The sequence below is a fragment of the Corvus hawaiiensis genome, chromosome 8, assembly GCF_020740725.1.
Source record: "Corvus hawaiiensis isolate bCorHaw1 chromosome 8, bCorHaw1.pri.cur, whole genome shotgun sequence".
Lineage (NCBI taxonomy): Eukaryota > Metazoa > Chordata > Aves > Passeriformes > Corvidae > Corvus > Corvus hawaiiensis.
The window spans coordinates 11,825,925-11,848,301 of NC_063220.1; the positions used below are offsets into that span (position 1 = coordinate 11,825,925).

At 41.9% G+C, this 22,377-nt stretch overlaps 1 protein-coding gene across 1 annotated transcript in view; it reads right to left on the bottom strand.

The window, feature by feature from the left end:
- SORCS3 (sortilin related VPS10 domain containing receptor 3) overlaps nucleotides 1-22,377 on the bottom strand; it is a 276,335-nt gene that overhangs the window by 182,313 nt on the left and 71,645 nt on the right. Inside the window, exon 2 of the mRNA XM_048310943.1 lies at nucleotides 5,478-5,545. Coding sequence (XP_048166900.1) covers nucleotides 5,478-5,545 — 68 coding nt within the window. The remainder of the gene's footprint in view (nucleotides 1-5,477; nucleotides 5,546-22,377) is intronic.

A 22,377-nucleotide genomic window follows, 5' to 3' on the forward strand; every position in this document is an offset into this window, starting at 1 on the left:
CTCGAGGAACAACTCTCATCTCACACTGTGGTCATCTGCTGTGGTTCCCCATTCCCTTGGTTCTTCAGCAAACACAGTCTGCACCTAACAGCTCTCAACCACAAAGATTTTCATAGGTGGCTCCCATAGCCTCAAAAAGCTAGCCAGAATTAAGCTAAGCTATTTATGCATTCTAACAAACAGCAACAGTAGAGATGCCAAACTTTTGGTTACCGTGGTTTTCAAATCTGAGATCAGGGTGCTTGCACACACAGCTGGCTCCTTCCCTCCATGCCCTGATGGCTGACTGCAGATACAAGAAACCCTTCTCCTCATCAGCACAGTATTTCTGCACTTTGCAGCATTATTAAAAAGTGCCAAAGAAGATGCAGTAATGGGAAGCATTACTACTTTGAAAATCAGCTCCATTAATTTTACGCCTGAATACAATCATCCAGAAAATAGCACATATCGAAGATGCATGTCATCAGCACAAAAGTGGAAAATTATAAATGTAATCAAATTTGACAATACTGAGAGATGAGAAGTCAGCTGCTGGTCATGGAGACTGCATTTCAATACAGCAAGCTCCAGAAAACTACAGTGCCCCAGTGGAGCCAAACCAGTACCAAGCAAGAGGTCGTGGCACAAACCAGAATTTGCCATTCACAATGCAGTCTAAACTATGTATTGGCACTGGGATAGAAACACTCTTAAGAAAGCTCTGGCTGTGCCATGACCTATTTCAGGTTTGGCTTGTTCCACAGAGGATGATATGGAAATTTGAGTCAGGCTTTTTGAATCTCCAGACCCCTGACTTCTTTACACACCAGTCTTAGAGGCTGCTACATTTGGAGCAAGCAGACTGAGCCCCAGTTCCCAAAGGGCACTTCACACCACATTCACCCTTTCCCACCCAGAGCAGCCCTCCCTGAAGCCAGCTCTGTGTGCCACACACAAAGCTAGGGCACAGAAATCAGCATGAGCTGGGAAATTATTGCAAAGACAAAAAATGCTAGAGATACACTGACATATGCTGAGGGTCTCTGGGGACTGTGGGAGGCTTAAGAGGCAAGTCCACGGGAGGAAACAACGTAAAGCCCTCTGGTAATTCAAACAGAACTGAATGAAAGAGCAATGCACGACATAAGGCAGCTTGCAAGCAAGCTGAGGGGTTTTTACTCCTCTCTGCTCCAAGCTAGGGTTGCAGCTGCTGCATTTTGCAGCTGTCTCTATTAAAAAGCTGAAAGGCTTTTTTTCTAACTCAACAAAAAGACTAAGACAACAGACTAACCTCTTTAGGCACTGCAGCCGCAAGAGTAAAAAAATGCTTGGAGATTTTTGACTGCTGCCATGGAGACACAATTTCTTGGTTAATAAACAAAACAAGAAGGAATATATATATATATATATATATATATATATATAAACTCCTTCATCAGAGTTTTAGCCTCTTAAACAGAAAGAGTTAGTCACAATTTTGGGTTAATGCATGGGCCAGCATTATGTACAATCAGATAATTTAGCTGGGACCACAGCCAGAGGAGAGGAACTCCAGGGGACCCATCTGAGGGGGGCAAAACGGTAGCAGGGACTCAGAGCTGACACATGCAAGTGCTTGCACTTTGGAAGAAAATCTAAACTGCTCCCCACTGCCCAATTAGCTGATGTGTTGCAGTCACGGCTGTGGCATTGATCACAAACAGCACCTTGCTCACTTGTGCTTCTCCTGTCTTCTGGATCGCCCTGTTGTCTCTCTGTCTTCACAGAGATTGAGAGCTCCCTCAAGATTGAGAGGGGAAGCTGTCTTTTTAGGTACTTCAATCCAAATAAATAAAATAAATGAATGCATTCCTGAGTACTAAAAAAAGGCAACAATGGCAAACGTTCATTCCAATTATCTTAGCAGAAAGAAACTGCTCAATAGGCACTAGTTGAAACAGTTGAAAACATTTCAAATATTACAATATCAATTTTAAATATTTATCCAGAATGTCATGTTCTCACAACTTTATCTCAATACTGTGCATCTTAAACAATTCCTGTGAAGCAGCCTGGCACTACTCCATAGAGAGAGAGTTAATATTTCATGACAGATCACTTCTGTATGCTTACAGTTCCTCATGGACAATGAAGTTTGATGCAGGGATCCTGGCCCACAGAGAGTTTGGGAATTAGAGGTGCTCCAACAGCACTTCAAATCAAAACAATATAAGTTTACAGATTTAGAGGGAAAATTCTTTTCCTTTTGTTGATGGAGAAGAGGTATTAGTGGGGTGAAAAAAAAATTCTACAGATGTGGGAACCTAGAATGCCGAGAATATTTCTCTGCATTCTAGGTTCCCACATACAGAAAGTATATGTCCATCCCTTAATCCATTTTTTATTTAAAGCAGGCTGGATTCTTAACTACACAATTAGGTAATTTGCTAGGAAATGAGAACTGATGAAGGGTTTGCATGTCTAAAAGCTTAAATAATTTTTACAGTTCTATTTGTTGACCCATGAAAAAGACCTCTCTCCAGAAATTCATAAATGACTCATACCATCACAAGTATAGTAAAGTAACAATAAAGTAGCTTCCTTTCATAGGAGGAAAATTATCACCTCCACTCAACTCAGTGGGAAAAACAAAAATCTAAACCACAACTGACAGGTATCTCCTGTGATGGAGAAGAGATGTGGCATTCACAAGGAAGAGAGTGTGTGTGGGTGGTTTTTTTTTCCTTGAAGCTGGCTGCTTCAAGGCTGGCTGCTTCAGTAGCAATAGAGACCTTTTCTGTGATTGTTTGAGCCCCAGAAGCAGGAATTTGGATATTAGAGCAATGCCTGTGTTCCTGCATTCAAATGCTGCTAGCATTTCCCCTGTCTTAAGCTCATATCAGCCTGATATAGGAGCAGTTTCTCCTGTATCTTGTAACTTCTAATTCTCCTCTCTTCCTCTGTTGCTCTCACTCCCTTTTTTAATTACATTCAGGATGTTTTCTTATTGATTTACTTGTTTTTGTATTTAGATGCAGGGATTAGAAGTTCTTTTCATATGGCAATTCAGTTCTCCATTAAACGAAGCCTCTCATGCTAAAATCCAGGGGGAACTGAGGAGATTTTGATGCATGAAGCAGGTGGAGGCAAGATGGTATTTGGAGATTGCACTGCACTCTGCTTTATCTCAGCATCCTCTGCCGTGTGATTCATTGCTCTCAGCCACAAAAGCCACTCTCCTCTCTTGTGCAAGCAACTGTATTTGCCGAGTGGTCAGGATAGATATCATACAGCACCTCTGCTCAGATGGGCAGGACTCCTGGCTAGCAGAAAGGATTAGTTGTATTTCCAGAACACAGGAAAAAACCCAAAGACCTTGGAAATGTACAGATCATCTTCTGATACTTACTTGAACTTGCATTCAGTTTGTGACCCATCTGGGGGCCCAAAGAATCTACAAAAATTAACTAAGAAAAACAAACCTATTGCCAGGAGGCTTACATTCCTTCTGCAAAGAGAAATCCTCCTTTTAAAAGTTTCAGGGTCTGAAAAATGAAAAGAAAATATTGAAAAGCACCAATTTAAATAATGCAAAGACTTAGGGGGCTGCAAGTGCAAACAGAACAGAAATCCCAAGAAAAGGAGTATTTCTCTGGCTTATTTCTTACACTTAGTATCTATTTGCATTTCTTCAATGTCCTTTGCAGAGAAACTAAAAAATGCTCTCTAGGACTCCACACTCCCCTGCCAAGTACAACATGGCTTCTTCCTGAGTTGTCCAAGCAGAAAGTAAGGTTTAGAGCCCAAGAGCTCTACCTACTAGCTCTTACCCTGAGCTTTCCTCATAGACCTAGGAAAAGAACATGGGAGATTCTATTCTAACTTCTCAATCTCTTTGAGTCTCCAGGCCCCTCACTGGCCCCTGTTTCACTGGAGACCAGAAGCGTTCCAGAACATGCTAAAACACTCCCACAAAGCAGTGTGTTTTCCCAGCTGACCAAGTGTTGGACGCTTTCAAATGTACTGATGATGAATTACATTTCCATCACTTTGGGAAACTTCTAAAAGGGGTGCTGCTATTACCTTTCTGCAGAGCCCAGGTGATGCTGCAAGCTCAGGATTAAGACAAGGTTTGCCTGTTTGTTACATTATTTATGCAGAGCAGATTGTTTAGCAATTATGTTTAAAGTACAATCACAGTGCCATTTGTACTTGCTATGTAAAGAGGCAAAAGTTTTTTAAGGCATTAATACCTTGAAAAGTACCAGGGTAAGTGGAAATGACTGTTCTCTCTTCTTAGCTGCATGGTTATTTATACTTTTGCAGATTACCATGGTGCAGTGCAATTAGGCTTCTTAAGTACTGTTCAAATTGAGAAGTTTCAAGAGCTTTACTGAATAATTAACCCTTAAATACATTTACAGGAATAAAGCTGCAGCAAATGGCCAAAGCCTTCTCCAAACAGGGGCTTTTAAATTACTTCTGAAGAAAGAAGAATGAGAGACCGTCTGCCAGGGAGGGCTCACACCCAAGGACTGGCTACAATGCACTGACTATTCCACCAACTGCACTATGAGCAGGTTTCACAACAGCTGTAATACACCAGGTGAATCTGAAACAAGGCACTTGGTCTCACCAGCCCCTGTCTGCTTTTTCATTCTTTTTTTTTTTTTTTTTTTTTTTTAAAATATGTCCTTAGGGTAAAAAACACCTCATAACAATTCTGTTAAAGACATACCCTTTCCATGCCACAGGCAGGATGAAACCATTTGGTGATTTCAAACATCAAGGAACTGACCTTGGTGTTTATAGGGGTGAGTTTGGGGGCTGAGGGGATTTTAAGTTATTTCTTTGTTTTAAATGCAGACACACACTTCCAAACACACGCTCTGTCCAGAAGCATGTTTCCCCAGGCCAGGACAGTCCATCTCCTGCGGCAGACTAGGAATATGGCAGCTATGCAACACCATCCATGTACATCCACAGTGGAGAAGGCACCAGCACCTCACTGTGGCATCTCTAGTCCTCCAGCAGCTACTCTCCTTACAGCTCAACAGAGACTCACTACCAAGATGACCATCTCAGCTCGGGTGAGGAACAAGGCTAAGATCAGCTAAGATTGTATCAGCACTGTGTTTTCTACCTTCTCAGACACAGTGTGTACCCATCTGTAGAGCCTGTTCTCATTGCCAGCCTCACAGCAGAGAGAGGAAGGAAGCGACTTGTCTAAGGACACTCAAAGGTGAGAATGAAACCAAGCTCCTCTGTGTGCCAGGGAAGTGCCATTATGTGATGCAACCCTCCTGTTTGCACACCCCACTTCATTAAAAGAATGTGTCCCAATCATGTATCCCTTTTCCAAAAAGCAACTCCAGTTGTCTCGGAGTCTCTCCCAGCTTCTCCTCTGATGAACCCAGATACTCCCCCACGCCCACACCCCAGGTCAGCCCCCAGTTTTACAAGAGACACAGTGCAACCCTCCATGCCAGTTGCTGTGATTTCCACAATCCACGTACCTCCACAGTGAGCTCTCCGTAACACTCCCCAAGTTGAAGTCGTAGAGCTTTGTCAGAATGAGAATCACCTAGAGAGGGGAAAGGGAGGGAGGGAGGGAGGAAGACAGAAAGGGAAAAAGGAGAAAGAAAAGGTTGCTGTTAGATTTTGTAATGATACACAAGGCATCTGAAACCACCCAAAGGAGAGCTGAGCATTTATCCATTAAAGTTGCAATATTATAGGATAAAGTAGGTTTAAAAAATAAAATGGGAAATCAGTATCTTAGTGCGTTGTATAACCAGTAACACTTATTTTAATCCCAACATGTTTTGCATTTGAAATAAAACATGCCACCAGGAATTAATCAGACTCTGTGAGCTGACCTCTCTGCAACTACAATTATTCAAAGTCAGGAATGGAATCAAATGCAGCCTTGTTAATTCAATAGCTCAATCTAAAATTACAGTCAATTTCTTTTGTCTCTCAACATGCTATCACAAATTATGGAGTCTCCATGGAAAGAACTGGCAAGTTTGTTTATGTAGATCCCCATCCAGCAAAACAGTCCATCTTGCCTAGAATCAGCTTTGTTTTCTCCATCTGCTGTCACTGACTCCAAAGCATGGGAATTCCTACATGCCATCACCTTCCTGCAGTGGTAAGAGGGACATGGAGCATGGCATTCTGCTTTTGCACTGAGCAAGACAAAACTTCACCTGTATCTTTAGTGCTCAGGGAGAGTCAGAGGCTCCAGGACTCACTGACTTTCTGAAGAGAACACTCCCGAGTCATGCCCCTGCAAACTGAGGCTGGGGGAGAAGGGAGTTAAGTAGTACACAGGGGACCACAGAGGAATGTAACTTCCCTCTGAGGTACCTGGTGCTCTAACCTCAGATTTCACAGGTAAATGTAATCCTCCTAGTTACAAGCTACACTGCCCAATGCCCTTCTCTCCAGAAAGGCAGTTACACATTCTGATAGCTTGGGAGCCTCTGTGCTCTCTGTGTTGGGATGGGAACTTGAGCAGAAAGAATAGAGGTTTCTCAATGGAAGGTAAAGCATTTGAGCATCTACTCCTTGCCTTTTTAGCATAACTAATGTCATACATTTCATTCCCTTGGATTCTACAGGACCAGCCTGAAGGAAGAGCTCCAGGGCATCTCTTCATTATTGTTTTGCATCATTTTAACATTTCAGCATCATTTCCTCCTTGCAGGATTCAAGCACAGGCCAGTTTCCCTCACATCTGCTCCAGCTGTGAGAGAGAGCATCTAGGGCAATGAGCCCCACTGCCTGGGTGGGGTTTGTTAACAGTTACTTCACAGTTTGCCTAAAAGGTGGGTCCGAGTGAGAGATGTGGCTCAAATGGCTGAGTTCATTAATGTTTTCCTACGCAACAAGGATCTTTGCTAATACAAAAGGCAGGCCTCCCTCCCTCTTCCTCCTCCCACAGCAGTGGGATCAGCCATACCTTTCATTGGGCTTTCCCAGCTGAAAGGCTGATGGGTGCAGAGTTTAAAGCTTTGCAGAAAAATGCCAAAGGATTAATCAATAACACAGCTGCTGCAGCACTCGTTTACTGTCAGCATACTACCAGGAAAAAACCTGTTCAAACTGTAAGGGACCTTGGTACGTGACTACGCAGTCAGTGCCCAACTTAATGACTTTAGAATAGACGCTCCAAGCATTCCTCCCTCTACTGGATTCACTTTCACCATCCCCTGTTGCATTTTTCCCTTTATTTCCCCACGCAGAGACCTTTAGGAAGAAGATAATAGCCAAGCTGCTTCCAGCAGGGTGTGAAAAGAAACCTGCCCGGCAGATTTGAGTCAGCATATGCAAGTCCATGTCAGCTGAAACCAATGCTATGCTATGGGGAAATAAAGCTAACATTCTTTTTATCACAGCTTAAACCCTGCACACACCTTTCCATACAAAAGGGGAAGAGCCAGCTGCAAGCTGCAGCAACCAAGGTTTGTATGGTTTGTGTGCCTCCTCACCTTACATCCAGCAGGGCAGCCTTCTCCCAGCTAAAACCCGATAAGAATGACAGTTTTAGGATGTTCCTTATATTCCCACAGGCACTCAGACAGCACTCCTCTCAAGAGTCTCTAGGAAGCCATGGACTACAGCACAAGCCCTGCCTGAAATTACATGCCTCGTATTGCTCGCAACTGTGGTGAGGTTTCACAAAGTTAAGTTTTCAAGTTTCAGAGTATAAGCACATTGAAGACAGCTGAGTTCAGTGGATCCTGGATCCATTCCTAAACACAGTAAATAAAATCCCTGTGTCTTGGTCAAATTTCAGCAGATCTACCTTTTTTCCACCCTAAATTGCAATTACAACTAAAGGCAGCATCCATACTCTCCCAGCTCTTTGTGTGTCTCTCCCTAGATCACCTATGCCCTATATTTTTGAAGACATCACTTATCTGTTACCACCCTGCAAATACTAGGATAACACCAGCTTTACAGAAGTGGGCTGAATGCTACTCAGCTCCTGGGTATAAATTCATAGTAAAAGCACATTGTTTAGTATGACTTTCCTGGATTTTTGCCCAGGATGACTAACATCCATCTCTGCTTGTTGGTGGTCATGGAAAGCACAAGCGTGAGCATCCCTTTGCAGTATCTTACACGGGGTCCCAGGAAATAGCAGGAGTTGCCTGAGGCAGTGGTAACACCTACAGCAACCTGTCCCTAAAATCACTCACGACACGAGCCCAGCCCAGGCAGCATTCCCACACCATAGCCCCAGACAGCTTCCACTCTGCTCCCGCTTGCTTTTGAGACAAAACACCTCAGACTCAATAAAGGTAACTCTTGCAATGGTTTGGGAGTTTGAAAACCGGGGAGGATCTGAGCATCTGAACACACAATCTTCCCAAGAAAAGCTGCAAAAGCACTTTCCCCCCCACACATGAGACCATGAGACCACAGTGCAAACACAGCTGCTCAGGAACCATCACGGGGTTGAGACACAAACCAGAGCCTGAAAGGCAGAGCTGGTTCCTGAGTTGTCTCCATGGGGTGTGTTTGACACAGCTCAGCAGAGGAAACTTCAAACCCTTTCAAGGGGATATTCTGAGGCCCCATCACATTGCCCCAGCCATGCTACGAAGAAACAAGAAGCAGCGGCAGATGTGGGAAAGCACCAGATTTTCTAAGACATCCTGTTGTTTGAATGCTTTAGTTGAGAAAGAACAGAACAAAATATTAGGAAAATTGGACACATTTTCCAAAACTGAATTCTGACACGAGAAAGAAAAATTAAAAAGGGAAAAACCTTTGTTGACTCAGGCTGAGACATTTGCTTCCAATTTCTGCTTTGTAGTTGAAGAAGCTCAGCTTGTTTTTGTCAACCCTAACAAATAACCTTGTTTTTTCCATGCCAGTGTAATTTTGCATGAAAATCTTGATGATTTTCATTTTAAAAGCTGAATTCTACTGAAAATTTGAGATTTTACATTTAAGGGACTATTTCAAAACAAAAACATGATCTTCCCTGAACTGAGAGAAATCTGGAATTGCCACCCCGTAGAAAATGCCTACTCTGCAACATAAATTAAAACGTTTTTCTCTGGGGAAAAGAAATAAAAAATAATAAAGTTCCAAGCAATTCAGAAACAGCAAAAACTTACACTTAGGAATTATTTAATCAAAGTAAAGAAAACACCTTTATAGTGCCAAATTAAATTGTTTCTATTCATCAAACCAATCTTTCCAAAATTAATTCCAAGTCAGCTCAATGTTAAACTGCATTTTATTATGGGATCATACTTCTCATTTCAGGAAATACAGCTCAGATATGAAATTTCCTCATCTCCTGCAGGCCAGGCTCCATGCACTACACTGTGCTTCCCAGGACACCCCAGGGCAGCTGCCCCTTGGGACACCAGGCAGCTCAGCTGGTTGAGAATGAAAAAAAGGGAAAGAGTCTGTAGGACTGAGTATGGAAATAGGAAGGCTGAATTACAGCTCCCTTAAGGCAATACAATCCCTCTGGAAAATGCAATTTCAAGCCGAGCTTACACAAAACTTAATGACCTGAATAATTTAACAAACTGTTTTGGTTTTGTAGACAGAAATGGGAATGAAGAAAGGATAATCAGAAAAAAATATATTTTCTTTGGAAAGAAGTGATGTTCCAGTCCTACAAGAATTTTTGTATGTACTTTATTTTTCACAAATGCATCTCCACAGTGCATATAGGTTGGGGTTTTTTTTCACTGTCCACTAAATACCCTGCTTTAAGGCTTATATAAAAAAATGCCAACACCTGCCAATCATTTACCTTCAATGGTCTTTACTTCAATACCGATTAAGAGCCTCTGGCACTGAGGAATCCTGACATAATGCTCTATAGCATACTAAACCACTAAATCCAGACTTAGTATGATGGACCTCTTCTTAAAATAAGGCCAGCAAGCATCCAAAACTGTCCAATTCAGCAGCCTTGAGTCTTGACACAACTCGGCTGGCATGAAAGCAGAAAAATTACAACCAGGAACATTAGCCCACATTTCATTCCATCTCAAAAACACATCCCTGAACAGATCCCTATTATCCCTATTGTTCAGACAATTATCAGGAATCTCCAAGCCCACAAATCACAAAAGTACTCAGAAGCTTTTCAGAGTATTTGCTGGCATAACAATCTTCCATGCCAGTAAAATTTTACTACGAAGGAAAATTACTTTAGTTCATTAAACCCACCTCCAGATCTTGCCAACTCTAAACGGGCAAAGTCCTTTGCATATACCCCACAGTGGAATATATAATGTCTGTTTCCCACAAATTAGAGTGCAAAGGCACTGCAGCTCCTTCAGCAGCTTGGCAATGAACCTCAGAACAAGTGAAAAGCACCACATCAAAGGCTGTCATGCTCCTGTGTAAGGGGACACTCATATTAGAGACACGAGAGGGAAGAGCACAGGAGCCAGAGAAAGCAGGTGATCATTTCAGACAGACGTCTGAAAGGCCAGCTCTGATTCACTTCATGAGACATCTCTTCTCTAAGTGATCCTCCTATATCAGCTCAGGGATTAACACAACTCATCAGTAGCCCTGTGCACATATTTGCCAAGTGTAATTAATAACGAGTACAGGGATGAGCAGTAGGCAGCACAGAGCACAGCAGAAAGAGGGCAGGCAAATTTACATGTAAAAGACGAGAGCTCTCCCCTCACTTGCTCTGGCATGCTGGGGTCTCCTGCCCACACACGTATTTCCATGGTGTTTGCAACATTTTCTACCCTTCAAGCCAGCCACAGGAAGCTTGTCTGCAATTTCCATCTGCCATTCCCCAACCCATATGAGAGCAACAGCACCCAAGAAGTACATTTCCAATGTGAGCAAGCACAGGATATTGGGAACCAGTGTCAGTAAAATGCTCACAGCTGAAGAAAAGCTGGCTTAAAAAGCTCTGGGACTTAAATGCCAGCAGCACTGATCTATGTAGGTCCCTGGTGTTTTCGTCTTTGGGATTTTTGGGGGGTTTTGTTTGTTTGTTTTGGGTTTCTTTTTTGTGGTGGTGGTGGGTGGTTTTCAAGGCACAAGATTATTAACTAAAGACGGACTGATTGACAAGCATGGACATGAACATTCATGATCATGAATTTGCTAAAGCACTCTTTCATGCAATCTCTTCATTCAAAGCTAATTCTGTCAAAAGCCACCAATACCAGCCTAAATTTCCCCACACAAACACTCAAAAGATGGGGAAAGGACCATTTGTATGTTCAATATATATTTGTGCTTAAGTGTGTGGTGGGTTGATCCCAACCAGCAACTAAGCACCAACCCAGACACTCACTCTGTCCCACCCCAGGGTGATGGGGGAGAGAACCAGAAAAGCAAAATTAAAAAACTTGTAATTTCTGACAAAGACATTTTCATTAGTCAAGGAAAGGAAAGAAACTATAAATAAATAAACAAGTGATACAAAGGCAGTCACTGACTGTCCCCCCCAGCAGACCAATGCAGAACCAGCCTTAGAACATAGTTACTACTGCTGAGGATGATGTTGTATGGAACACAACACCTTTCTGGCCTCCTCCTCGGGTGGGCAGAGTGAAAAACAGAAAACCTGACACTGTGAAGCTCAGTTCAGCTACACCTAAAACATCAATGTGCTATCAGCACTACTTTAACCAAGAATTCAAAACACAGCATGGCACAGGCTGCTCTGAAGAAAATTATTCCAGTACAAGTGTTTTCCTAGGTCAAGGTAGAGTGATTCTCAAAAACAATCATTGCTGAATCCTGGTCTCACCAAAATCTCTTCGTACAAATACAGCCTCAAGAAATATATGTGAGCATGTGAGTGATCAAACTGTGTAACATCTCCATCCTCATTTACACTGGAGGTCTGAGTGCAGTTGCCAATACCCAAGAGTGCCATCTCCAGTTGTGAGAAGCATATAGAAAGAACTATTAGGAAGGTCCCAGGAGAGGAATTTGAATTCCACAAATGTTAACAAATTCTGCAAGCATCACCACTATGAAACAAGGCAAGCAATGGCATCTTTGTTTTACTGATGAGGAGGCAGAGGGAGATTAAGTGAAAGTTTAAGTGTTTCTCTACATGGAAACACTCAGAAAGAAGAATCCAAATCAACTTTTAAGAGTTTGGTTCGATCCACTTTGCGAATACATACAAAAAAATCAAATTGAAGACCACTTTATTCTGAAAAAGTATCTCCATCGAGAAATTTAGCACAGCTGAAATAATCCAATTCAGCACATTTAGATAATTTAAGGTAAGAGGCATTATCTGGAAGATAAAACACCAATCTGAGTTCACCCAGAGTAAGAGGATGATTAACTAAGAAGGAAAGCATATGCCTTAAATACCAATCTACCCCTTTTTCCCCAGCCTGGTGAGCAAAGCTGAAGAAAACTTATGTCCAGATAATAGGAGTTAATGAACATCCTAAGACACAAGAAGAAAACAGCAGAGGTACTGACAACAAACACAGGCCAAATCCTGCCCCTGGAAATCAGAGGAGCACTTGTGTAAGTGTAAAGCTTTGCCAACTTAACCTGCAGCAAAGGACTTTTCCTTACTTTTGTTCCTTTCTTTCTTTCATTTTTTTTTTTAATCTCTGGAGAGATAAAAATGATCTGTGGGTGGCTTCAGGCAGTGCAGGCAAAAGAGCCTTCTGAAATTGAAAGAAACAAGTCCCAAGATCACACACAGAAACAAAACATGTTCCAGTGAACTTGTGATCTCCAAACAGCTGAGACTGTCAAATTTGTCCCCAAAACAAGAACCAGCAACTAAAAGGAGGATATTTGCCTTTAATCCTCCTTTGCCTGTGTTGCTTATCACTTTCCAGTAGGAAAACTGCCACAGCAGGCTCCTTCTGTCCCCTGTCCTCCTCCCTTTCCATATAAATCAGGCAGCACAATAGGCTGGAGCCAGAGCAGGAGTCTTCCCACGGGCACAGCTGGAGACAAATCACATTATCTTCACAAAAGCACCTTCCATATGTAAGGAACAATTTGAAATTCCCATTTACAGGACTTGCACTGAATGAACAGAACCTGAGGGTGCAAAAGAAAAAAAAAACCCAGAACTAAAACCACTAAAACTGCAGCCTTGCGGAAAGAGCCAGATCTGGAAAGCCCAGCTCTCTCCTCCTGTGCCTTTACCAGCAAAAGCAAGGCAGGAATTTGTGTGCTGCTTCTCTGCTTTGGCAATCCAAGGGCAAGCCCAGTCTGTCAAAGAAACAGCACCCATCAGCATCAACACTGAGAGAGACAACTCTTCTGTAGTCACAGACTTACCTTTCTGGCCTCTCACAAATCTAGAAAGGATTTTTAATTGAATCTGACAGGGTCCTTCATGCTTTTGGTTTTAGGCATTTTTGTGCAGGGACTGTAATTTAGGGTATGTTCAGAGACGCCTAGCACATAGGAATCCTTGCCATGGTAGTGAATGCAGCTGAATAACCCCACCAGCAAGGAATGACTAATGACTCCAGGACTCAGAAAAGGAATCAGACTATAATGTTTTACAACAATGTGGGAAAAGAAGTCTGATTTCCCTCCTCCCAAGGCAGACATTCCAATCAAATCATCAACCAAAGGAAGGGTATTCATAGCCACTAGCTGTATAGTGGCTGCAAGTCAGCCCAAAGGCTCTTTCATCTCCACTACACATTAAAAATTGGGCAATATCTCTCACACAACATTTTTTCCAAGAAAATACGAAATGAAATTGGTAAATCCTGCCTCAGTTTTAGCAAGAATCTCTCCTGCATACCTACATGCTTGCCTTTAGTGCACACACACAAAAATTCCAACCATAATTGCAATTGTGCAATCGTGTAAAACCTCCTTAATAAAGAAATAAATGAGATGCCTACAGCATGGTTATCAGTCCTTAAAGAGCAGCTGGATTCTGTCCCAGAGGCTGCAGGAGAGTGCACACACTCATGTGTGTCTGTGTAACATAAAAGCAATTATCAGCCACACAGAATTAGGAGAGAAGTGTCTGGAAAGGGTGTGGTGATTCGGAATAAACACACTAGAAGGGAGGGTGGACAGACCAACACTATCAGCAGCTTCTGAGTAGCATTAGTCAGAGAAGTCAGAGATAGAAAATACTCCCCACACTATCTGATCCACCCCACCCCACCCCCCCACAAATCACAGTTTTGCTCCACAGAATTTTTCCCAGCTCTTCAGGATCATTTTTCTGCACATAAACACACATTCCCACCAGAAAACACATCTAGATTGCTTAAAATAACAGAAGCCTGAGCTTTATCTCTGTGTAACTCAGTTAAACATAAATACAATCTCTCCTGTCAGGTAGTGATATGATTTAAGGGTCCCCTATCATACCTTGTAAGAGGTGATAGCAAAGAACTCATAATTTATTTCTATTGATTCAGCAACCCACACTGGATCATATCTCCCAGTTCTTCCCCCTTGCTAAGAAGCTCCCTCTAAAGCCTTCAAAACTTTAATTTTATCTTTTTTCCCTTCTCTGTCTTCTTTTTAAAGCTGCTGTGTGCACACCTCTAAGTTCAAGAAGAAAATGAAAAAAGGCCCCAGATACTTTGCTGGCTCAGTTCTTATTCCAATTATCTCCTGATACCATCTGCGAACTAGCAGATTTTGTGCAGCAATTTATCTCTGTGGAGTCAGTCACATTTCTGCTGAAGGGCCATTTAAAGCTTCTGACATGGGGAGACCTGAAAAGAAGGAATGACTTGAACTCCAAGTACGGGGACACTACCTTAACAGGACAGTTCTCAATTTAAGAAAAAAAAAGAAGGCCCTTTTAGAGCCTATAAACTGCTAGGACAGGGGAGGGTTTTTGCTGAAGGCAAGAGTGTCTGGTTCTACAAAGGAAGCTAAACTATGTGGGAAATTTAGAGTCTGAGCCACTTCTGAAAAGAAGAGGAAAAAAAAAGTTCCCATAAAGGTGATTTTTCTAGAAAATTCAGGTTGCTTATGGCTCTTCCATTTCAGACTCCAGGTTCTGCTCAGGAACTCTCACTCCTCTCACACACAACCTGTCTCTCACCTCTCCCTTGCATATGTACATATACATATATAAATATTAGTGGTCTTCTTCAGATTCCAATTAGCAATTCAAACAATTGTTATTGATCAGTGCATGGGCAAGAGATTCACTCTCTCTCTCCAGGGACAGAAGATGGACTAGATATCCTCTTAAAGTCCATTCCACTCTCATAACTATCACACAAAGGTTTTACTTCATGTGAAAATGCCTCACTGCTAGCACAGGAGAACTAGTCCAAAAGCTGGAGTTTTACAGATGTTACCATGGAAGAAAACGATGTGCAAAAGGGAGATAAAACCCTTGCATCTGTTTCTAATGGCCAGTTAAAAGACTTTCCACTCCTCGATCCTTATTAACTATAAATCCAAGTGCCTTAGACTTTGGCTTACTCCCTTCCTCACAACAGGCCAGGGAATTAAGGATTGTTGCAGTTTTCTGAGTGACAAGTGTAGCACAGAGGGAGAAAGGGCAAAACGCACAAATTGTTCAAGTTACGGTTCTGCAACTAGCAACATCCAATAATCAGATTTTCCACCACATTTGAGACACTGCCTTAAACAACTGTAACATCATTGTACAAATTCATTATGTAATCACAATGTCTTAAATATGCATACATAGAGTACTTATAACTAAACAGTAGGGAAGGTGAAATATGAGAATCATCACAGGAAGAAGAAGATAAAAAATAAAAGTGATTGTTTAGATTATATGAATAACTATCACAGGCAACTTGGGTCAGTGAGGCTGAGTGGGACACATAGAAAAGTGCCCAAGGTAAGAGACAAGCACAAGTCAGAGCTCCTGACAGACAAAAGGTCAGAAGCAAGAGTTTGAGTGCTAAATAGCCAATTAACATATTTTTACATTATTATAGATTCAAAAGAAAATTAAATTATCTGATTATCTTATATATTAAGGTAATAAAATCGTGGTCTGTCCAATTAACTGCACTCTTCTGACCTTGAACTTCTGTTTATGCAGTTCTCATCTGCAGGTGACAAAGCCTACTTTAAAACTTAGTGGCTCGAATATGGTAAGGTCAAACTCTGCCCTAGCAGCTCCTTTTCCTACTCATATTCCTTTGAAATAATCTTTACTCTTGATTTTAATCATCTTTATTATATTTAATTCTGTATTCATCATGTGCACACATTTCATCATCATTACAATGGCTGAACTACTTGTACCATAAGTAGCTTTTTATTGTTATTATTGTCTTGTACCATTACATAGTAAAGCAAAATTATTTTCACCTGTGAATTTTCATATGTTGCTGTGAAAACACACTCTATCTGGGCAATTTTCTCTCTTTGCTCCTGTGCAGAGCAGCTCTTGCTCATGCCAAGCACCCCTGGCGCCAGGATGTTATCTCCTCTGGAGGGCCTAATCAAGCAGACACATGAAATCTCTCTCACTAGGTATTTCCAGAATGTGAGCTGGGAATGATTCCTCTGTGTATATCCACCACATTCAGCCAGCCAGATAAAACATCCTCCTTTGTCTCAGCACTAAAACTTTAAATATATTTCCCCTCCCCTCAAAAAATTGTCCTCTGAAAGACTGCCACCAACTCGTGTTGCATAGGGGAAAAATGAAGTAATCTTTGAGGATCCACAATAAAATTGTGATTTTTATTGTCAGCCCAATTGTGCAATTTGGGGAGAGAGGGGAAATTAAGAAAAAAAAAATCCATTCATTTTGTTTTGACCTTAGGAAGAAAGAAAATGGTTTTTTCCCACTTTAGAAATACCTTGTGCTAATGTCTACATGGGAAGATGTGGAACAGCACAGTTGAAGCTGTCAAGAGCAATTTTTCTTACAGACTTAAGTGTTCTGTTACTTACAAAAAAAAAAGAAGCTGAGAAAAATAGAGGAACTTGAATTCCAATCTCCTTTAATGCAACATTATGGTTGAGAATTTCAAGCTGTAAAAGTAGGGAACTCCAAAGTACAGACTCTACATTATGCACATGGATTGTGTAAGAGAAAAGAGGCAAATCACCTCTGCAGAAATCTAAAACTCCATTAACTTTTTGAATCCTTTTACAGTTGGTTGGGGCCCAGGGACAGTTGTTCAGACACCTACTGGCTCCATTCTGCAACCCTCACTTCAACAGAAAACTTTCAGAAGGTTTGACCTTGTGAGATCTCTCTCCTTACTTAGGGATCTAAAAAATTATTTCTGTGGACATGAAAGACTCTTGCCCTCTAGGAGACAGAGAAATTGAAGCACACTCTTCATATCAAGTCACTGTCTGTATCTCTTAGAAGAATCGTGGTTATGACAACTGAGACTGCTGACTGACATTTAAACTGGGACCACTTTTAAGATCAAGATTTAGGATGCTAAACTGTAAGAGATAGATCGTTTTTACTTGTGCATGACAATGGAAGGCTCAGTGCTTTGCTCTTCAAGCACCTGCATCACCATCAGAGGAACATCTGGGACCCAAAACCTGGAGGTAGAAAAGGGAGAAGAGACAGAGTCTCATCTCACATTCTCTGACAATCCTCTGCAGGGTCTCCAGATGACCTTCAGGGAATTTCACATACATGGGCTACAGGGTTATCTTGCACCTTGCATTGAGATATCAAAACCACCCACCACTGCAGAAGGGCTCTAAAGAACATTAATAGTCCCACTAACTATTCCTGCATTGCAGTGTTTTAAGTGGTGCACCAGAAATTTCTCAAAGCTTCCAAAAAATCATTCTGCCCCTTGAGGAACATAAGGGGGAACAGCTGTGCAGTACAACAAAGTAAGAATGCAAGTTGACTAAACAAGATCTGTAATGGCCACTATGCAAGGTCTGTGAAAGCTTTCTTCTTCTCCTCTTTACTGTCTCAAGAGCCCTGGATTACCATCAGAATAATCTCTTCTCCTCTCCCTCAACCGGTCACACCACAAGGTCTGATCCTTATCAGTACCATGAAGTTACAGGAGCAATATACTTTTCATGAGAAAGTGTTGAGCTGGCAACAGCTGAGAGCTCTGAACATCACCAGAGGCCAGAAGCATGCTGGGGACCAGAGGGCTGATTCAAGTAGATGGTGTCAGTGTATCAACTCTGTACACACTCTCGGTCTTACCTTGCAGGATGCACAGGTAGGAAAAGGTGAGTAGCACATCTTTCAAGTACCTGTGGCAGACTAAAGAACAAATCCAAAGGCTCATTTTTGCCTTTCATGTTTTATGGCTGTCCTTTTACAAAGATGATCATCTACAAACTACTTCTTATAAAACACCTCCCAAAACAGAAGTATTTCTCTAGGCCCTTTTTAGAACAAGACTGACAGCAAGAGCTCCAAAGATAATCTTCAGTAAACCTAGTTATTGGAACAGTATAACCTGTTGTAAATTCACATATACAACACCGAAGAATGGATGTACTCCCCAGTCCAGCCGTTCAAATGGCAATTGATACAGATCTCTCTAGTAACCACTCCAGCACAAGACTGATTCCAACAGCTCCATGGATACCTCACAACACTCCTGCAGCCAGAGCGGCTCTCATTACCAAACTGATGCACTAAAACAGGCACCAGGGGCTCAGCTTTAAACCAAGCTGTCAGAGCACCAGAGTCTTTCACTGCATCACAGAGCTCAAGTTATCTCTCATGGATTGTTGTATTTTGGTTTTCTTCAAGCCCCTAGCTCTTGGAGGCCAGAAAGGACTTAAAACAAAACATCTCATTTTCTCTTATTTTTACTTTTTCTTTACAGGCATGCATATATGCATACACAATAGATATACAATATAATGTATAGATACACGTACTGATTTTGAACTCCACTGCATTATTTCCCCTCCTCTCCCTGCCAAGAAAGAAGAAAATAAATTACCTCAGGCTGTTTTAGATGCCTCAGATTGGCAATGCCACAGTGAGAATAGCACAGAGCACTCACAAACAGCTATTGCGAGTACTTGCAGATGCCACGAGCCCTTTTCCTGCAAGAATACTGTATTTACATTCAAACAGAAAGGAAAATAAATCCAGTTTGATTCACACACTTTGACATCAAGAGGCATTTTTCGAGAACAGCTTTGCATTCACAGCACGCGTGGCATTCGTGATTAAACAAGAGATCCGCACGAACATAATAAACCTGTAATTTTATTGGCCAAGCTCTATGAAAACAATTTAGAATACACAGATTGCAATGTTAAGCAAACCACAGCCCATGTACAACGCCCATGAATTATAGCAGTTTGGCAATGAGCTGACCAGTTGCTTCTCACAGCCTTTAATAACAATCATCCACATCTTTGCAGCACAATAGAAATTAGAGATGCAAGAAGCCTATTAGCTCATCCAGAAAAAAGCAGGATTGTTCCCTATGGGATAATTGCTAATACTCTGTCCAAAGTAGATTTAAAGCTGTAAAACAAGGTAGCCTCTTTAGCAAGATTACTCAGCATGGCTAAGAAGTCAGTTCCATAATGTTTTTCTAGACATAAAATTTAAATGTTTCAACTTTCACAAGGTTTAAAGCTAGTTCAAGGAGCTTGGTCGCCTTTGGATTCCCTTCTAGTCAATAAGGAGAGGGGGAGAGTTGGGAGACTGACCTTCTCTGGCCAACAGCCTTCACAAACAACTCTCCTTCACAGCTCCTCTGTGTCAGCTCTCAACAAGGACATGTGGCAACACCACTAGCCCAAGGACTGGCAGCTCTAGAGCAAAATGCAGAACATCGCTGTGTCCTGAATTAGAGCAAGAGCCCTGGCACAAGGCTGGGTCTAGGTAAATGTCCTTGCTGCAAGCAGTGTCAGTCCTTGCTCCAAATACCAAGCTGTATTTCCACTGCTCAGTAAGTCTCCATGCACTGCTTCAGCCCCTTGGAAAGTCCAGAATTAACAGAGAATTAATACATGTATCAGAAGAGCTCAGATGTACCTGGGAGGGAGGGAAGAAGGGAATTACAAGATTTTCAGACACAGGAATCATAGACAGTCTACCACAATCCAGGCTAAATCCCAAGCATTGCAGCAACAGACACAACAGCATCTTGCTTCATGCCCAGGAGAGTCAGTAATGTCATCATGAGAAATTTGTGTGAAAAGGTGGAAACAGCAGCATTTAGCACTAATTAAAAACTTCAGTGGATCCCGAGTGATGAAATCAAAAGTCTTCAGCCAGTTAGGTCATCTGATTATTATTAACAACTGATTTTTAGAAAGAAGTGGTAAGAAGGCGAAATTATTTTCCACATGACAAAACAGAGCTGGAACTCAGGAGAAGGTGCTTCAACGCCCAAACATTCCAAGAAAAGCCTTTGCAAACTGTAAACAACAGTTACCAGCAAATTAGTAATGACCCCAATAAAAGCTTTGAGAAGTTTTCCATGCCAAGGACAGTGGAAAAGAACATGCACAAATCAAACTTCCTGGGTTTTGCATCTAACTTTATTTCCCTGAGAGGTTTCTTCTGAACTTCCTTCTAGCACTCTTCCAAAACCGCTAGTAAAAAATAACATGTCCATGACTGAAACCGCACTCTTACACAGAGTAGCCTGCTGCTAACTGAGGCACTGCTAATGCCTCACATTCTTCTTGCTTAGTATAAGCATTTAATGAGTGCCCTAACCTCTCTCCTAAAACAAGCCCTAATCTCTACTATCTTTGATATAGAGACACTTACAAGCAGGATTTCAATCAGTCACCTGTATACACTCATTCCATGAGCTCATTACACAAGAAGGTGGAACTGTAAGGGACAACATTTTGTCTGGAGCAATCCTCAGACCCTTATGGGTCTCCAAAGGGTGCAAATCCCAAGACACTTCTCAGCTCCTCTGAACAAACTTCAGACCTGAACCACAAAGTCAAAATAAAGCAATATCCCACCAAAAAAAAAAAAATCTTTTAACCATAGGAAGACAGAAAAGTCAAGAGCACTGCCACTGTCCTCCATCCTGGAAATAATAAAGGATCTGAGAAATGACAAGATGATTGTCTGAAGTGGAACACCGACAGCATGTCGGATACACAACACCTCTCTGCGCCATAGCTGAATGAGGAGACACTTTTTAAACATAGACCTCCCCTATTCCACTCCCTATTCCAGCAGAGTGACCATGTTACCGTGAAGAGTGGTGCTTATATATCTGGAATGGTTCTGTAAAATCCTTCAGGATGAAAATTGCGAAGAAGCAGCAATTTATTATTTCTGGCACAAGAAAAAATATATAGTTTGAGGAGGCAAGATAAAGATTCGTTTTTAACAATAAGATCGATTCTTTTTTACCCAAAGAATTACCTTCCTTTTAAGAAAGGCGAACCACCCATAATGGCAGAGGAAAATCTTTGGAAGTAGTACCAGAAAAAGGCATTAGAGGTGGCAATCACCATGTCAGACACACTACACTGCAGGGGAAGGGAAGAATGGCCAGATAATGAAATTACAGGGCATTGAAAATGTCAAAGAGCGACCGTGCTCTACCATCCTTCACAGGTTATATGAGGCATTAACATGCTGATATCCCATTCCAGTGACAAAGATGGCAACAAGAACAGAAAATAGTCCAAAATGAATCTGTTGCTGAGACCAGGAATTTAATGAAACAGGGAGATGAGCAGAAAATTAATCTTACTTTCACCGTGCAGCCTTCAAACTGAAAGCTGCTGGCCCTATTCAGCAACAGTAATAGCTCAGGGATGCATTATTTTACTTTCCCTATCAATGATCTCCCCATACTTATGAGCCATCACAGAAAGGGGTAGCAAGTCTTTCAAACAAGGACCAACCTTCTTGGCAGGCAATGGCACAGAAGCTGCACCACAGAATTTCCACTGAGGTATAAAGGATAAGAAAAAGTCCTTCACAATTAAGCTGATTCACCACTACATCAAGGGCCCAGGGAGGCTGGGGTATCTCAGTTCTTGGGAGGAATTCAGAACTTTACTAGACAAGGCTCTGAGTAGCTTTATCTAGCATAACTGCTTCAATCAGCTTTGAAGTGGATCTGAGCAGGAGCTGGACCAGAGCCTGCCCCTGCAAACCCAGTCTAAATTAGTCTACAGCTTAATGAGTTCTGCTCCTTTCAGATAGAAACACCATTGATCAATACGAGTAGCACACACAACAGTAAAGCCAGAGCACCCTGTGTCTATGACACAACACACCTTCCTAACTTGCTTGAGATAGTTCATCTCTATAAAAAAATCTTCTGCCCCCATTCCTCATAGAAAAAAAGACAGGTCACGGTAAATCAAAATGTGTTTAGAGAAACCCCCTTCTGGAGACAATCTAGTGGCTAATAACACACCCTGGGACAGATGCAAATGAACTGTCAGATCCCAGAGAGCTCCATGTGGAGCCGCCTCTACACATCCTCTCCAGATGTGACAACCCCACAGGGCAGGGCAGCACCATCC